The sequence below is a fragment of the Lepus europaeus genome, chromosome 13 (genome assembly GCF_033115175.1).
Source record: "Lepus europaeus isolate LE1 chromosome 13, mLepTim1.pri, whole genome shotgun sequence".
Taxonomy (NCBI): domain Eukaryota; kingdom Metazoa; phylum Chordata; class Mammalia; order Lagomorpha; family Leporidae; genus Lepus; species Lepus europaeus.
In genome coordinates, this window is record NC_084839.1 from 98,801,928 (window position 1) to 98,821,493 (window position 19,566).

The 19,566-nt window shown below is 45.3% G+C and overlaps 1 protein-coding gene across 1 annotated transcript in view; it reads right to left on the reverse strand.

The window, feature by feature from the left end:
• Positions 1 to 19,566, reverse strand: part of LOC133772929 (armadillo repeat-containing protein 3-like) — a 127,013-nt gene that overhangs the window by 84,975 nt on the left and 22,472 nt on the right. The window contains exon 3 of the mRNA XM_062210084.1: positions 346 to 394. Coding sequence (XP_062066068.1) covers positions 346 to 394 — 49 coding nt within the window. The remainder of the gene's footprint in view (positions 1 to 345; positions 395 to 19,566) is intronic.

Below are 19,566 nucleotides of genomic sequence, written 5' to 3' on the forward strand. Positions count from 1 at the left end.
GGCAGAGACAGGACTTGAACCCAGGCACTCCAACATGGAATGTAAGCATCCCAATGGGCATCTTAACCAATAGGCCAAATGCCTACCCCCCAAAAACCCTATTTATTAACTGGGATATAAATATGCCATTAACTGGAAAAGCTAATAGGAACTCTCCAATTGTGCTAATTATGAATGACACCATGGTAAATGTTTGGTTATGTAATGCCAGATTTCCCTAGCTTACTGTTAATCAGGCTATGGACTTAAGGCACCATAAATTCTTTTGTATACTGGTAACTGACAGTTTGAAAAATTACTTTTAAAACTAGTATTAAAATGCTAACATTCCAATCATAAACTTACCACATCCTTAGGAGAAGGCTCTACTTCCTTCTTTATTTTTTTGCCCATCCTAAAAAAGATGCAACAGGTGGTTAAAGTGTTATTTGTGCATTATGCATGCACTCTTCAGTTACCTTCTTCCTTTGGAGGAAGTGTATTTCTTCCTTAAAATTTATATATAATAAAAAACAAGGCAAGTGCAGGCGCTGTGGCTTGCAGGTAAAGTTGCCCCCTGCAGTACCAGCATCCCTTGTGGGTGCCGGTTTGAGACCCGGCTGCTCCACTTCCAATCCAGCTCTCTGCTATGACCTGGGAAAGCTGTGGGAGATGGCCTAAGTCCTTGAGCCCCTGCACCCACGTGGGAGACCCTGAAGAAACTCCTAGATCCTGACTTCAGATAGGCGCAGCTCCAGTTGTTGTGGCCATCTGGGGAGTGAACCAGCAGCTGGAAGACTCTCTCTCTCTCTCCCTCTTTCTCTATCTCTGCCTCTGCCTCTCTGTAATTCTGCCTTTCAAATAAATAAATAAATCTCTCAAAAGTGCAGTAAATGTAGAAATTATTATACATGTAAGAATATGTTATGCATATCCCTATGTCAAAATCTATAGTTTTAAAGAATCTTACTGATATGATTTTTGGGCATTAGTCCTGGTTTCAATTTGGATGACAGATTAATATATTAGTTACCTAATTTTACTTATATAACAAGAAAATTGCTTATCATACTTACAGTTCACTTATTTTGGGCTTGAGAGACAAAATCCAGAATACTTTTGAGATCTACAAGAATGTGGCACAAAAGACAGGGATTTCTGTAAAATTCTCCTTCAGTGATCTATCCCTAGTATCTACAGCTGTGTTTGGAACATAGTATGCATTTGGTATTTAAAAATATCACTAGCTCCACTTTTCCTGGGAGTAGGTTTTGTAAATAATACGAACACAAGACCCTATCCTACCAAATTGCATTAACATTCGTGTCATTTCCTCAGATAAAAAATGTAATCCATAGTTCAATTAAAAAAGCGATTGAGGATCTGAAGAGGTATATTCTAGAGAAATTGGAATTGTTCCTTGCAAAACCTTTGCCCACCTGGACTCATTTGTTCATGCCTGTGTGGAAAAAAATCTCAGACAAGCAGTATAATGTGTATACAACACAGCTGACACACCACAGAATAGTCACTCGACCTGGGTAAAGAGAACTTTCTAAACTGTTGATGCCTGTTTGAATAATCCAAGAAATCTAGCTATATATATATATATATATATATATATATATATATGCAGATATTTATATATGTTTTATAAGTATTTAGGTAGAAACATATAAATAGATACATATATATAAATAGATAGATAGATAGATATAGATATAGATATATAGAGAGATTTCAGTCTCTCATCCTCTCATTTATGGGCTCACTCTTATTCCCCAAATGCCTGCAGTGGCCAGGAAGCTAAATCTGGACCCAAGAATTCAATAAATGTCTTCCATGTGAATGGCAAGAACCCAATTACTTGAGCCATCACTGTTCCCTCCCAGGGTCTTCCTTAGCAAGAAACTGGAATCAGGAGTCTGAACCAAGGATTGAACCCGCATATGCCAATGTGTAACATGGACATCCTAAACAGCAAATTAATTGCTAGTCCAAGTGCAGTCTGAAAATAGTTTCTGGTGTTATATTTGGCACTTGAGCAATCTCAATTTTTACCTCGAAGAAATAACCATATTCTCAGAAATGCTGAGCAGTAGACAATCCTTAGAGAAAAATCTACAATGTCCAGGCTAATTCAAATTGCTAGACAAGGATCAGAAGCAACTCCTAGCATTAGAGACACTATCCAGAATTTAACTCAAACATTAAAGAAATTATAGAAATTTATAGGGATCTCTGAAGGACATTCATTCCAGGTCACTAAGTTCAGGCCACACACATTTTAAGATCTCAGAGTCAGGGCCAGCTTACTAAGTGATGCAGTACCTCACACTACATCTAATATGTTAAGATGTATGAAAGTCCCCCATTAAATATAGTTTTCATCATAAAAATCTGAAATACACATTTTAAATTGTTCAGCAATCAGTCTGTACACTTGGAGATTCTTGCAAAATGAGAACATTGTTATCAAATGTAATGGGAAATTTAATATTTTTTTCATTTGAAAATGAAAGTTATAGAGTGAGAGACACACACAGAGAGAGAGGGATCTTCCACCCACAGGTTTACTACTGCAGCAGCCAGGAGTGAGCCAAGCCAAAGCCTGAAGCCAGGAGCTTCCCCTGGATCGTCCCCCTGGATATCAGGGGCCCAAGCACATGGGCCATCTTCCATTACTTTTCCCAGACCATTAGCATTGAACTGGATGGGAAGTGGAACAGCCAGGATATGAACGGGTGCCCGTATGGGATGCCAGTGTCACAGTCAGCAGCTCTACCCATTACACCACAATGTTAGCCCCAAGAAAAATTTAATATTAGCAAAGCATTTAATTAAAATTAATATTTCCTTTTTTTTTTTTTCAAATCTCAACCATCTTTCACAGGTGGGTGAAAAGCACGCAGGTCCTAAACCTTCTGCCTACAATGTTTCAGGCAGGCACACAGAAGCAGACAAATGAGAATCTGTCACACAATTACTCCCCAGGAAAAAAATTGGTTCCTAGCTCTTTATAACTAATTCCAAGATATAGCAGCCTTTTGTTTATAATTCCTTATTAATAATACTTGAGAAGCAGTGCAATCACAGCTGCATAAAATTGTTTTACAATTATCTAATTTTCACTCAGAAACTATTTCTATTTCAGAACAGTGTTTTTGAGTGACTGTATAAAGAAGAGTGCAGAGGCTGTAATGATTTAGACATACATGCTTTGCAATTACAGAGCTGGTTCTAGGCAATCCTGTGACCTTAGAAGCATATGTGTTTTATCTCTGTGTTGGGTCTAATAGTTAATATGGAGAGTAAATAGCTCACATGGGGTAGAGGGAATGAGCTCTCGAGATGACTCTAATCTATTTTCCTTACAACAGTAATACATTTCATTGCAGAGAATTTGGATCTCAAAGAGCACAATTAACAGAATAAAAATCATTGAAGGATAAGCTGAGTAAAACTAATACCGTTTCTACGTAGTTCTTGTGTGTGTTTGTGCTTTCTGCAGTGATTCTAACATTCTACCTCTGTTTCTGTCCCCTGTCCCACCTCCCCTTCTTGAGACCATTTTCCTGCCAACTCCTGAAACTAACAGACACATGTCCATTATTTGCTCTAGTTACCTTCAATGGGTCAGCATACCATGCCATTGAAACAATAGCTTAAAATCCATTATTTAGCTAGACATTCTAGCTTGGGATGTTTCCAGTTCTCTGGGTCCGTCGTCCTCGGACCTACACTGAAGGACCCTTATGGGGGAGAGGGACAAGAAACTAGGCCTGGGCAGATATCAGGGGCTTCTTAAGAGGTTAGATGTTCCCCAGAGTCCAGCGGGCAGGACGTTCTCTGGGAAGGAAAAGTCAGTCCCCTTCAGAGAACCTCTAGGCATGCCCAGAGCAGAGCTGCCACTCTCCTCAGCACTCTCCTCAGCACTCTCCTCAGCACGTTCCCCTCAGCACTCTCCTCAGCACGTTCCCTCAGCACTCTCCTCAGCACTCTCCCTCAGCACTCTCCTCAGCACTCTCCTCAGCACTCCCCTCAGCACTCTCCTCAGCACTCTCCTCAGCACTCTCCTCAGCACTCTCCCTCAGCACTCTCCGATATGCTAATTGTCCCTCCGAACCAGCCAATCCCGTGTTGCCACTGCATCCCATATGCTAATGGTCCCTCTGAACTGACCAATCCTATGCATGCGCATTAGGAATATGCTAATTCGTTGCCTATATAACCTGTGTGAAACTGCCGCTCAGGGCTCCTCACTGCCTGAGGTGGGGGCCCGTTTGCGCAAACGTTCAATAAAAACCTCGTGCTTTTTGCATCAACTGGTCTGGAGTCTGGATCTTTGGGCGTCCTCCCGAGCAAGTGGGCATCTCTGCAACTGAGAGGTCCTACATTTGGCGCCCAACGTGGGGCTTGAGGTCGCCCTCAGACCCATTCTCTGCAGGACCAGTTGGAGGTATAATTAAGTGTTTTCTGTCTGTTGTTTTTTGTCTTGAGTATTCTGACTGGATTCTGACTGAAGTATTCTGACTGGCCAGTATCTGACCTGACTCTGTGGGACCAGTGGGGGAGGCAGGCGTGCCCAGCAACCCCTGGTCCGTTCCCCGGAGGACGCTCTGGGTTATGAGGGGAAACCCTCGGTCTGTTCCCCCGGAAGACGCACCGGGGTGGTCTGGAGGTGGGTCGGAGACCAAGTCTCCCTCCTTCCCGGGGAGGGCTGGTCAGGCAGCCGCTCCCAAAAATAGCGCAATAGCGTTCGATTTGTCCTAGCCATGTGTTTTGTCTTGCTTACTGTATATGTCTGTGCATTGGCTGTTCTTTTTGTTTGGGCTGAAATCCTTGTACGCATGGGTCAACAAATAACCACCCCTTTAAGTCTCACTCTAGATCACTGGAAGGACGTTCGAGAACGCGCGCGCCACCTCTCATTGGAGGTTAAAAGGAAACAATGGGCAAAATTCTGTTCCTCAGAGTGGCCGGCCTTCGAGGTCGGCTGGCCAAGGAACGGCACTTTTAACCTCGATATTATTTTACAGATTAAGGAACGAGTCTTTCAGCCAGGATCCGATGGACACCCTGATCAGGTGCCCTACATTACCACGTGGGAGGATCTTTCACGTAACCCCCCTCCCTGGATAGAACCCTTCTCCTTCCCGACGGAGCCCATACGGACCCCGTTACCCCCTCCTCCTATCCCGGTTGTGCCAACCTCCTCCCTATACCCTCTGAAGGAGATTCGAGATCCAAAACCTGACAAGCCACCGGTTCTTCCGGCTGATCAGGACTTTCTGCTCTTTGACTCTCCCCCACCCTATCTTCCCGGCCAGCCTGCTCCCCCGCAGGAACCCCCACAACAACCAGAGCGGGATGTGCAACCTTCTGCACCACCCCTTGATTCCACGAGGGCAGGAGAAGAAGTCTCAGCGCCTTCCCCACCCTCCAGCCGCCTGCGCCTCCGTCGGGGGCAGGCAGGGGGCTCGGGAAGCGTCTGGACTTCGCAGGCTTTTCCTCTTCGCTCGGTGGCTGGCCAGATGCAGTACTGGCCATTTTCTGCTTCCGATCTTTACAATTGGAAAACCCATAACCCCTCTTTCTCTCAGGACCCCCAGGCTCTGACTGGGCTGATCGAGTCAATTTTATTGACTCATCAGCCCACCTGGGATGATTGTCAGCAGCTTCTGCAGACCCTCCTTACTACTGAGGAAAAGCAGCGTGTCTACCTTGAGGCACGGAAAAACGTCCCTGGAGCAGATGGCCGACCGACCCTACTGCCAAACGAAATCGAGGAGGCGTTTCCCTCAACCCGTCCTGATTGGGACTACACCACCGTTGCTGGTAGGGAGCGACTTCGTCTTTACCGCCAGATTCTCCTTGCGGGTCTCAGAGGGGCTGGAAAGCGCCCCACCAATTTGGCCAAGGTACGTGCAGTAGTACAGGGGGCTGAGGAAACGCCGGCAGGCTTCCTAGAAAGATTAATGGAAGCCTACCGTATGTACACCCCGTTTGACCCCCTGGCAGAGGACCGGCAGGGAGATGTAATCATGTCCTTTATAGGACAGTCAGCGCCGGACATCCGCAATAAATTGCAGCGGCTAGAGGGGCTTCAGGGGTATACTATACAAGATTTAATGAAGGAGGCAGAAAAGATTTACAACAAAAGGGAGACCCGAGAGGAGAAGGAGGAAAGGATCCGCAAGGAGCAGGAGGAAAGGGAAGACAAAAGAGACAAAAGACGTAATCGAGAGCTTAGTAGAATTTTGGCCACCGTAGTGCAGGATACAGAAAGGAGTAGACCAGGACAGAATAGGGACTTGGGAGACAAACGAAAGCCTCGGGTGGAAAGAGATCAATGTGCCTATTGTAAAGAAAGAGGACACTGGGTCAAAGACTGCCCGAAGAAAACACAGGGACCAAAGAAGAGACCAGTTCCAATCCTGTCCCTGGAAGAAGACGACTAGGTGAGTCAGGGCCAGGAGCCCCCCCCTGAGCCCAGGATAACCCTTGAAGTGGGGGGCAGACCGGTAACCTTCCTGATTGACACGGGAGCCCAGCACTCGGTACTGACTTCAGAAAAAGGGCCTTTAAGCTCCAAGACTTCCTGGGTTCAGGGGGCAACTGGAGGGAAGTTATATCGCTGGACAACCAATCGAGAGGTCCAGTTAAGTACAGGACTTGTGACACACTCGTTCTTACTAGTGCCAGACTGCCCCTACCCCCTCCTGGGCAGGGACCTACTCTCGAAGGTAGGAGCCCAAATTCACTTCCATGAGAAAGGAGCTACCATCACAGACTCAGGAGGGCGGCCCCTCCAGGTATTAACACTACGCTTGGAGGACGAACACCGATTATTCGAGAGGCCCTCGTCCACCATGGCTCCCATGGACCCCAAGTGGCTCACAGATTTTCCTCAGGCCTGGGCAGAGACTGCGGGAATAGGGCTGGCCGTCAACCGGCCTCCCTTGATCATAGATCTGAAGCCCACGGCCATTCCCGTGTCAGTTCGTCAATATCCGATGGGCAAGGAAGCTAAGGAAGGTATCCGGCCACATATCCAGAGACTGTTACACCTAGGCATTTTAAAACCTTGTCGTTCACCTTGGAACACCCCCCTACTACCAGTAAAGAAGCCTGGTACGGGTGACTACCGCCCGGTACAGGACTTGCGGGAGGTTAACAGGAGAACAGAGGATATGCATCCCACAGTGCCCAACCCCTACAATCTGCTAAGTACCTTGCCTCCGACCCACGTATGGTACACTGTGTTAGATCTAAAAGATGCATTCTTTTGTTTAAGACTGAGCCCTCAGAGCCAATCCATCTTTGCTTTTGAGTGGAAAGACCCAGAGACCGGGTTTTCAGGACAACTCACCTGGACAAGGTTGCCCCAAGGATTTAAAAACTCGCCTACCTTGTTTGACGAAGCTCTGCACCTAGATTTGGCCGACTTCCGAGTTAACCATCCGGACCTGGTCCTCCTGCAATATGTGGACGACCTCCTCCTTGCCGCTGAAACTGAGCAGGACTGCCTAAAAGGTACCGGGGCCCTGCTACAGAGACTGGGGGAATTGGGCTATCGAGCCTCCGCGAAAAAGGCCCAAATATGTCAGAAACAGGTGGCCTACCTAGGCTACCTCCTAGAAGGAGGGCAACGGTGGCTGACAGAGAGCCGAAAAAGGGTGGTTGCTCTAATTCCACCCCCCACCGATGCCAGAAAGATGCGGGAATTCCTCGGGAGTGCGGGATTCTGCCGCCTTTGGATTCCTGGGTTTGTGGAGCTGGCAGCCCCATTGTACCCCCTCACGAAGTCCAATGCTCCCTTTCAATGGAGAGAAGAGCAACAGCGGGCGTTTGACAACATAAAAAAGGCCCTATTGTCAGCCCCAGCCCTGAGCCTCCCTGATATGACCAAGCCCTTCACATTATACGTGGATGAGAATAAGGGAGTGGCGAAGGGAGTGCTAACACAAATGCTTGGACCCTGGAAAAAGCCGGTGGCATACTTTTCAAAAAAGCTAGACAATGTAGCGGCCGGCTGGCCTCCGTGCCTCCGCATGATAGTGGCCGTGGCAGTTCTGGTGAAAGACTCGGATAAATTGACTCTAGGCCAACCTCTCACCATAGTGGCACCTCATGCTGTGGAGACAGTTATCCGCCAGCCACCAGATCGGTGGCTCTCAAATGCTCGGATAACTCATTACCAGACTATGTTATTAAACTCAGAGCGGGTCCGGTTTGGGACTGCCACCTCTTTAAACCCGGCCACCCTGCTCCCGGAACTGGGGCCCCAGGCCCAGGTAATCCATAACTGTCATCAAATCCTGGCTGAGGCCCACGGCACCCGAAAAGACCTAACCGACCAGCCTCTGCCGGATGCCGAAATGACCTGGTTCACGGATGGGAGCAGCTTTCTACAGAACGGTGAGCGGAGGGCTGGGGCAGCGGTGGTGGATGGAAAAACTGTTATCTGGTCAAGTGCCTTAAAGCCTGGAACTTCTGCTCAAAAAGCCGAGCTCATAGCCTTAACTCAAGCTTTAAAACTGGCACAAGACAAAAAGGTCAACATTTACACAGACAGTCGGTATGCTTTCGCCACTGCCCATGTACATGGGGAGATATACCGGCTAAGGGGCCTCTTAACCTCAGCAGGCAAGGACATTAAAAATAAGCAGGAAATCCTAGATCTTCTACAGGCCCTGTTCCTGCCCAAAATGTTGAGTATAATTCATTGCCCCGGGCACCAACGAGGAGACGACCCCGTAGCAAGGGGAAACAGGATGGCAGACGAGGCCGCTAGGGCGGCAGCCCTGAGCCAACAGGTGCTCCCGTTAAAGACAATTGAGCCCACCCAAGTATCGAGGGAACCACCTTTCCTCTATTCGGACCAAGACTTAGATACGATCCAGCGGCTCGGTGCAGAGTATGATGAACAAATAAGGGTTTGGAGGCTCGGAGAGAAAATAGTCCTGCCACACCAATTGGCTAAAGAAATAATTACCAGCCTCCATCAATGGACTCATTTGGGACACAAAAAGCTAAAAGCAGCCTTACAGGAAGATAGGCAGTCTTATTACATCCCCGGACTTGACTCTTTAGTCCAGCAGGTGACTGAATCCTGTGTTCCGTGTGCCAAGGTAAATGCCAGACACCTCAAGCTCCCGGAGGGAGCTAGGGTAAGAGGAGACCGACCAGGAATCAACTGGGAGGTCGATTTCACTGAGATAAGGCCGGGCAGTTATGGGAATAAGTATCTTCTAGTTTTTGTAGACACCTTCTCCGGATGGACTGAGGCATTCCCCACAAAACGGGAAACCGCCCAGGTGGTCGTCAAGAAGATCATAGAGGAGATCTTCCCCCGGTTCGGCTTGCCTAAGGTAATCGGGTCCGACAATGGCCCAGCGTTTGTCTCCCAGGTAAGTCAGTTGGTGGCCAAAGCATTAGGCATAAATTGGAAATTGCACTGTGCCTATAGACCCCAAAGTTCAGGACAGGTAGAAAGAATGAACAGAACAATTAAAGAGACCTTGACCAAATTAGCGTTGGAGACTGGTGTTAAAGACTGGGTCCAACTCCTCCCTATGGTGTTGTTCCGGGTCCGAAACACGCCCTCTCATTGCGGGCTGACACCATACGAAATCCTTTATGGAGGGCCCCCACCAGTAGCAGGCTTGCTTGACCTTGCCAGTGACTCTGTTGCCGATGCCCCTAAGTTACAGGCCCGGTTGAGAGCACTCCAGATCATCCAGAACCAGGTCTGGAAACCTCTTGCAGCAGCCTACCAACCCAAGACGACAACCATTCCACATCCTTTCCAAATCGGTGATGCTGTGTATGTCCGAAGGCACCAATCTAAGACTCTAGAGCCCCGGTGGAAAGGCCCCTTCACTGTGCTGTTGACAACTCCCACCGCTCTCAAGGTCGACGGAATCGCTGCTTGGGTCCACGCCTCACACGTGAAGCGAGCACCACCTCCCCAGGGCCCCGAGGATCCGGACAGACCAGCCAAATGGAAGCTCCAGCGCACTCAGAACCCACTCAAGCTAAGACTTTCAAAAACTGTTTAATATTTGTGATGTTCCTGGCCTTTCCCCATTGTTTTTCCAATCCCCATGCTCCACAATTGTTAACGTGGAACCCAACCCAGTCCAGCAAGAACAGAGTTCCCTCCCTCCAGTGAGGCAGGCTCTCCCCAGGCCGGTCCAATAGATTTTAGGATTAAAATCTTTGCAAAAAGAAAAGGAGGGAATGAAGGACCCTTATGGGGGAGAGGGACAAGAAACTAGGCCTGGGCAGATATCAGGGGCTTCTTAAGAGGTTAGATGTTCCCCAGAGTCCAGCGGGCAGGACGTTCTCTGGGAAGGAAAAGTCAGTCCCCTTCAGAGAACCTCTAGGCATGCCCAGAGCAGAGCTGCCACTCTCCTCAGCACTCTCCTCAGCACTCTCCTCAGCACGTTCCCCTCAGCACTCTCCTCAGCACGTTCCCTCAGCACTCTCCTCAGCACTCTCCCTCAGCACTCTCCTCAGCACTCTCCTCAGCACTCCCCTCAGCACTCTCCTCAGCACTCTCCTCAGCACTCTCCTCAGCACTCTCCTCAGCACTCTCCCTCAGCACTCTCCGATATGCTAATTGTCCCTCCGAACCAGCCAATCCCGTGTTGCCACTGCATCCCATATGCTAATGGTCCCTCTGAACTGACCAATCCTATGCATGCGCATTAGGAATATGCTAATTCGTTGCCTATATAACCTGTGTGAAACTGCCGCTCAGGGCTCCTCACTGCCTGAGGTGGGGGCCCGTTTGCGCAAACGTTCAATAAAAACCTCGTGCTTTTTGCATCAACTGGTCTGGAGTCTGGATCTTTGGGCGTCCTCCCGAGCAAGTGGGCATCTCTGCAACTGAGAGGTTGCACAACTCTGAAACTAACAGACACATGTCCATTATTTGCTCTAGTTACCTTCAATGGGTCAGCATACCATGCCATTGAAACAATAGCTTAAAATCCATTATTTAGCTAGACATTCTAGCTTGGGATGTTTCCAGTTCTCTGGGTCCGTCGTCCTCGGACCTACACCTCCACCTACACCCCGGATTGTTCCCATAGGATAGATCTCGAACATTACAATGTCTGGGTGAAAAGTGACAAAGCTCAAGGCATTGGCTAAGGAAACAGATCTACCTTAAATGGGCATCTTCTTGATTACTGGAGTCATAGGTTTTTTTCCACGAGTTTACTGGCCATTTGTAAGTCTCCTTCGTGCACTGCCAGGCTTTACCTAAATGCTTTCTAACCGGAGATGTGTCTCTGAACGTCTTAAAGGGGAGGAGGAAGGCTAGAGCAAGTCGGGGCCCACCGCCTGATTCGCTCAGTCTCGTAACGCATCCTCAGGCCCTCGGAGCCTCTCGGGGCCGCAGTTTTTGTCTTCGCAAACGGGATGCTCAGGACACCACCCGACCCTCGCCTCACACTGGGGCGCCGGGCAGGGTCAACCCCTCACAACGACCCCCCAGCTGCCCAAGCGGGCGCCAACCGCGAGAATCCTTCTCGCTCCCTAAGTTTTGTGCGAGCCTCTGCCGTGGGTCCCGCCAACCCGCGTGGGTAGCCGCGCAGCAGGCACCTGCCTTTACCTGCCAGGAGGTCCCACGGCAACCGGCCCCTCAGATCCGGCAAAGGACGCCGGCCGCCGCCTGCGCGCGCTTCCCCAGCCGGTGTTGTTGCCGGTTGCCAGGCGACGATCCGGCCCGCCTCCTAACTGCCGGTCCCTGGTTGCTAGGCGACGGCTCCCGGGCGCCTGGACGCCTTGAGCGCCTGCGCACCTCAGCCCCTGCGGCAAGACTCCTAGGTCAGTATCACAGGAGTCGGGTGAAGTCTGTTTGCTGAGACCAGTGTTTTGGGGCCGAATGGAAGCTGAGAGCCCTCGGCTCGCTGGTTGTGCAGGGCCAGCCATCCGAAAAATGAAGTGGACCTGCAGTTCAACCTGGCTTCTGGCCAGACGACTGGCTGTGGGTTCAAATACTCTGGAAATTGAGCGCACTTTCCTAGAGATCTCAGCTACAATCTCTTGCAAATGACACTTGCCACTTCCCGCTCAGACTCAGCTAAGCTGTCGACCTTGCATTGCCAACTCTGAGGGCACTGGGGTGTTCATTCTCTCCTCGCAGAACTAGTGATGACTCTTCAAAACCTTCTCGACACCCTCCTTTCTTTCCTCTTTCCGCACTTCTCAATCTCCCAGGCACAGAAAGAACTGCAGTCAGCAATGAAATCAATTGGCTACGCACATGTTCTTCCTTCTCTCCTCTCTTACATCATGTCACTCAACCCAGGTCATTTTTACTATTTTCTTTTTTAAAAAGAATGTTTATTTATTTAAAAGGCATAGTTACAGAGATGCAGAGGCAGAGACAGAGAGAGACAGAGTCAGTCCTCTATCCGTTGGTTCACTCCCCAGATGGCCGCAACTCCGGACCTATGCTAATCCGAAGCCAGGATCCAGGAACTTCTGGGTCTCCCACGTGGGTGCAGGGTCCCAAGGACTTGGGCCATCTTCTACTGCTTTCCCAGGCCACAGCAGAGAGCTGGATTGGAAGTGGAGCAGCCAGGACTCAAACTGGCACCCATATGGGATGCCGGCACTGCAGGTGGTGTCTTTACCTGCTATTTCACAGCAATGGTTTCATTTAACATTATACACAGATTAACTCTATTATAGCTAAAGAGTTCCACACTTTGTATGAAGCAGAAAAACAAAAATCAACAACACCAAACTAAAATTTAAAAAATCAAAAAAAGAACAAAAATTGTTCCTCAACAGTCCAGACAAGGGCTGTTCAAAGTCATTGCATCTTGAAGTAATTTTGCATTTTTTTAAGAAACTTAATAATCTTTAGAAGAACCCAAGAACAATACATATTTTGTGAGCACTTAGACATAACTATAATTTTGAAATATAAGAACATTCTCCAGTTAATACACTAAAACAGAGTAATTCTTTGAGAACAAGTTTTACTATTAAGTCTCATAATACAACTCTTTGAGGACAGAGGTTCTGCATGAGAAGTTAGTGTACAGTAACTCTTGTTATTTATTTAACAATTAATACTCTTATGTATGATGTCAGTGACTATCTGAGGCTCTTGACAAGAGCTGTCTAGGCTATGGAAGCCATTGAAATTCACAAACTCCTTCAGTATTTCAATAAGGCCATAGGTAAAGTAGAAGTTCTCTCCCCCCTTCAGAGGAAAGTACATGCTTCTTTGATGACCACTTCTTTCCTCTGGGTTCTCACGCACAGAGGTCTTTCATGTAGAACATTTTTTTGCCTCAGTGTCTTGGATTTCCATGCCTGAAATGCTCCCCTGGGCTTTTTGGCCAAACCAGAATGCCTTAAGAGTTGATTCTGAGGTCAGAGTGCTACTTAAGGCAATTGTCATTCTATGAGTCTGCTGTATGGACTGCTTCCCATATTGGAACATTCACTCCTTTTTAATTTTACCTATTATTATTACCAAACACTTAGTCTTATTTTATAATAACTTTAACAGTTGACCCTATCTATATGATCAGTTTAACACTTAATCCTATCCATATGATCTCCATAATACTTAGAATCCCATTTTTACTACCCAAATTAAGGGGGTTTGGGGTTCCATGGCAAGTTTTTAAGCTATACCTTTAGAAGTAAGTCCATAGGAATGTAAGCAGAACTATACTGCTTTACAGTTACAAACTTCCTACATTTCACAATTACAGCTTTAGGGTCATGGTGATCTTTCCTCCATGCCCACCTTCCCACCCATACTCCCACCCCTCTTCCTCTCTTATTCTCACTCTTATTTTTAACTAAGATGTATTTTTCTATTAACTTTATATATGTTGGGTTAACTCTATGTTAAGTAAAGTGTTCAATAAGTAGCATAAAAAAGTGTAAGTAAAATAAGATAAAATGAAAAGTGTAAGTAAAATAAAAGAAAGGAAAAAATTAAAAATTAAAAAACCCTCAACAGTCAAGGAACGGGCTGTTCAATGTCATTGCCTCTCAAAGTGTCAATTTCACTTCTAACGAAAAGTTTCCATTTTAGGTGCTCTATTAATTATCACAGGTCAGGGAGAACACATAGTATTTGTTCCTTTGAGACTGGTGTATTTCACTAAGTTCCAGCTTCATTCATTTTGTTGCAAATGACTGGATTTCTTTTTTTTTTAACTACCATGTAGTATTTCATGGTGTACATATCCCATAATTTCTTTATCCCATCTTCAGTTGATGGGCATTTGGGTTGATTCCATGTCATTGCTATTGTGAATTGAGCTGTGATAGACACAGAGGTACAGATAGTTCTTTCATATACTGATTTCATTTCCTTTGGGTATATTCCCAGAAGTGGGATGTCTGGATCATAAAGTAGGTCTATATTCAGATTTTTGAGGTATCTCCATACTGTCTTCCATAGTAGTTTTACCAGCTTACATTCCTCCCAACAGTGGATTAGGGAACATTTTTTCCCCACATCCTTGCCAGTATTTGTTGTTTGTTGATTTCTGTATGAAAGCCATTCTAATGGGGGGTGGGTGGGTGAGATGAAATCTCATTGTGGTTTTGATTTGCATTTTTCTTGATGGCTAGTGATCCTGAACATTTTTTCATGTGTCTGTTGGCCACTTGGATTTCCTCTTGAAAAATATCAAAGTCCTTTGCTCATTTCTAACTGGGTTTTTTGTTTTGTTGTTGTTGAGTTTCTTGATCTCTTTATATATTCTGGTTATTAATGCTTTATCAGTTGTGTAGTTTGCAAATATTTTCTCCCGTTCTGTCAGTTGCCTCTTCACTTTGCTGACTGGTTCTTTTCAACAGCTCTTATTTCAATCCAGCTTCCTGTTAATGCTTCTGGGAAAGCAGCAGAAGATAACCCAAGGAGTGTCCTAGATCCCCACTCCTGCTACTATCAACTATATCATTAAAAAGTGTAGTGAGGCTGTATAACAGAGTCTAACCAGAACCGAATCCAAAGCAGTCTACCAGATATACAAAGGGGCATTTTTAGGAAAAAAATTTCCACCCATGAAATCCATCCTCTAAAACTGACAAACAACAAAATCCATATGCAAAAAAATTACCATAGGAACACAAGAAATATGAAAAAGCAAGGCAATTTAATGACAACAAAGGAACACAATAACACTACAATATCAGACCATGAAGAAAGGGAGACTGATAAAAATCCTTGACTAAGAATTCAAAAGAATGATTATAAACTTTCTCAAAAAGATATAGCAAAATACAGATAAACAGTTAAATGAAATTAGCCAATCAGTGGGTGATATGAATGAGTAATTTAGCAAAGAGATTTATATATTGAAAACAGAGCCAGACAGAAATATTTGAAATGAAGAATTCTGTAAGCCAGATTAAAAATACACTTAAAAGCCTTAACAACAGAGTAGATTAAGAAGAAAGAGGGGTTGGCACTGTGGCGTGACAGGTAAAGCCACTGCCTACAGTGTTGGAATTCCATGTGGGCACTGGTTTGAGTCCCAGCTTCTCCACTTCTGATCCAGCTCCCTGCTAATGCGTCTGGGAAGGCAGTGGAAGATGGTGCAAGTCCTTAGGCTCCTGCACCCATGTGGGAGATCTGGAAGAAGCTCCTAGCTTTGGATTGGCCCAGCTCTGCTGTTGAGGCCATTTGGGGATTGAACCAGTGGATGGAAGAACTCTCTCTCTGCCTCCATTTCTCTCTCTGCAACCCTGGATTTCAAATAAATACATATAGCTTTAAAAAAGAAGAAAGAATATTTGATCATGAAGACAGGCATTTCAAATATCTTATGCAAAACATTAAAAGTGGGGTCGGCGCTGTGGCGTAGTAGGTAAAGCTGCTGCCTACAGTGCAGCATCCCATATGAGCAAGGGTTTGAATCCCAGCTGCTCTGCTTCTGATCCAGCTCTCTGCTATGGCCTGGGAAAGCAGAAGGAGATGGCCCTAGTCCTTGGGCACCTGCACCTGCATGGGTGACTCAGAAGAATCTCCTGGCTCCTGGCTTTGGATAGACCCAGCTCTGGCCATTGCAGCCATCTGGGGAATGAACCAGTGGGTGGAAGACCTCTCTCTCTCTCTCTCTCTCTCTCTGCCTCTCCTTCTCTCTCTGTGTAACTCTTTCAAATAAATAAATAAATCTTTAAAAAAAAACATTAAAAGTGGTGGAAACCATAATCCTAATCCTGGGCATACTATGAAACAAACCAATATTCAAATTTTAGGAATCCCCAAACAGATGGGCAAAAAAAGAATGTCTCAGAAAACCTACTCAATTAAGTAAAAGCAGAAAAATTTCCCAGTTTGGAGAAAGATAGGGAAATTTAAAAATAGGGAGCATATAGGACTCAAATTAGACATATTCAGGAAAAAAATGTGCTAAAACACACGATAGCCAAATATTCAAAAGTTCAACAAAAATACATGATTCTAAAATTTACAGGAGAAACATTCCAGGTCACTTTTAAAGGAACTCCTATGAGGCTGACAGCAGATTCATCAACAGAAACTTTACAGGCCAAGAGAGAATAGAGATATGCAGTCCAAGTTATGAAAGAAAAAAATTCCAACCCAGAGCATTTCATCTGGATAAGCTTTCTTTCAAATAAGAATAAATACAAACTTTGCAAAACAAGCAAAAACTGAAGGAATTTGTCACCATCCCCAGCATTACAAATGATACTTAACAATGTACTATGTAGAGAAACAAAAAAAGGAAACCTTCATTATTAAAGAGTTTGAAAGCATAAAACCTTCTAGAAAATGTCAAAGAATTTTAATAGAACTAATAAATTTTAAAGAAAAATGGCATAATTAAATAATTACTTATCAGGGCCGGCACTGTGGCTCACTTGGTTTATCCTCTGCCTATGGTGCCGGCATCCCATATGGGCACCAGGTTCTAGTCCTGGTTGCTCCTCTTCCAGCCCAGCTCTCTGCTGTGGCCCAGGAGGGCAGTGGAGGATGGCCCAAGTTTTGGGCCCCTGAACCCGCTTGGGGGACCAGGAAGAAGCACCTGGCTCCTGACTTCTAATCAGTGCAGTGCTGGCCGTAGTGGCCATTTTGGGAGTGAGCCAACAGAAAGAAGACCTTTCTCTGTGTTTCTCTTTCTCTCACTGTCTATAACTCTACCTGTCAAATAAATCTAAAAAATTATAAAATAAATAAATAAATAATTTCGTATCAATAGTAACTTTGAGTAGAAATGGACTAAATTCCCTAACAGAAAGATACAGAATGGAGGAGTACATACAAAAAATAAGTCCCAGTAGTAGGCTGCCTGCCAGGAATGTACTTCACTAGTGAAAATACATACAAACTGAAAGCGAAAGGATGGTTAAAAAATTCCATGCAAATAAAATAAAAAATGAACTGTATTAATGATACTTATACCAAAAATATGACAAAAACTTTAAGAAAAAAGTGTTAAAGGAAACACAAAAGTCACTATGAAATGATCAAGGATTAATTCAACAAGAAAATATAACTATTGTGAATATAAACACACCTAATTCAAGGGCACCCAGTTTTCTAAAATAAATATTAGTAGATCTAAGTAGAGATGTGCACAATAACATTGGGAACTTCAACACCCCAATTTCATCAGTGGTTATGACAACCAGACAGAAAACCAACAAAAGTAACTGAGTTAACCTATGCAATTGACAAATGGATTTAATAGACATTTAAATAACATTCATCCAAGAGCTAGAGAATACACATTCTTTCCATCAACACATGGAACATTCTCTTGCACAGACCCTTTCTAGGACATGAAACAAGTTCCAGCAAATTTATAAGCCTTGAAATAATATAGTATATATTTTTTCTGTCCACAATGGAATGAAGTTGGAAAAAAATAAGACAAGAAACTCCAGAAATTACAGTGATGAATGGAGACTGAACAAAATGCTCCTGAATGAACTATGGGTCACTGATAAAATCAAAAGGAAAAATTTTTTTAATTTCTTGAAATTAAGGAAAATGGAAACACGACATTTTAAAATTTATTTCATACAGCAAAAGCAGTACTAAGAGGAAACTTTACAACAATAAGGATCTACATAAAATTAGGAAAAGGATTAAAATAAATAACTACTAACTAATATTAGGATCTAGAAAAAACTCAAAAATAAGGAATGCAGTAATAAAAACTTGAGAATAAATGAAACAGAAATAAAAACATAAAATATTGATGTAATGAAGAATATGTTCTTTAAAAATATGACCATACTAAATACATGTTTCCTTTTCATTTAGTATTCTGATGAACAAAAGCTAATTGCTGAGTTTGTGACTAAGTAGAGTGTCTGTAGAAGCAGATAAATAATGTTTGTGAATTCCAAAAACCAGCCTTTGGAAAATCAGCTGAAATTATAAAGTAATTTGGCCCTCTCAGCTCAGCTGGGCTAGAAGACCGAATTTAATTCCAGAACATAAAGGGGTATGAATAACTAAGGCCATAATAAACATAAACTCTAGCCTGAGTGAATTTTATCCTGATTAATGAAGCACTGAAATTTCTTAACACAATACATCCTGCCTTTCAAATCCCCACCAAATAATGCTCTATTACTGCTCAGCTGTGTGTGCCTTCCTCTTCGTGATGAAGTCAAGCCAGCAAGCAAATTTCAAAAGGAACTGCAATGACTCCAAGTAAAAGGTTAAAGAAATAGTTTTTAAGAATCCTCCGTGGGGGCTGGTGCTGTGGTGTAGTGGGTAAAGCTGCCACCTGCAGTGCCGCCATCCCTTGTGGGTGCCAGTTAGGGTCCCTGCTCCACTTCCAATCCAGCTCTCTGCTGTGACCTGGGAAGGCAGTGTAAGATGGCTCATGTCCTTGGGCCCCTGCACCACCTGTGTGGGAGACCCGGAAGAAGCTCCTGGCTCCTGACATTACCAGAACATAGGCAGCAAACTGCACTCCCAAGATGGCAGCCCCTGTGGCTGGTCACATACTTCATGCCTGATTTGTGGAGTGGCATTTTTATGAGGGCTCTCTTTACCTATTAGGGTTCCATCTCCCAGGCATGGCAGTGGCATCCTGGTGTTCAGTATCCCAGGCATGGTGGGCATTCTGAGATTTCATCTGAGACCAGGTGGTTTTTGAATTGACCTCCTGAGTTCAGTATTCTAGGCACGGTGAGCCTCCCAAAATTTCATCTCAGACCAGGTGGCATTGTTTGGCCTCCTGGAATTTTATTCCCAGGAAAGGTGTGACTTCCGATATTTTATCTCAGACCAGGGGGTTTTCACTTTGTGGTTTTGTTTTTTTGTTTGTTTGTTTGACAGGCAGAGTGGACAGTGAGAGAGAGAGACAGAGAGAAAGGTCTTCCTTTTGCCATTGGTTCACCCTCCAATGGCCGCCACGGCCGGCGCACCGCGCTGATCCGAAGCCAGGAGCCAGGTACTTCCTCCTGGTCTCCCATGGGGTGCAGGGCCCAAGGACTTGGGCCATCCTCCACTGCACTCCCGGGCCACAGCAGAGAGCTGGACTGGAAGAGGGGCAACCGGGACAGAATCCGGCGCCCCAACCGGGACTAGAACCCAGTGTGCTG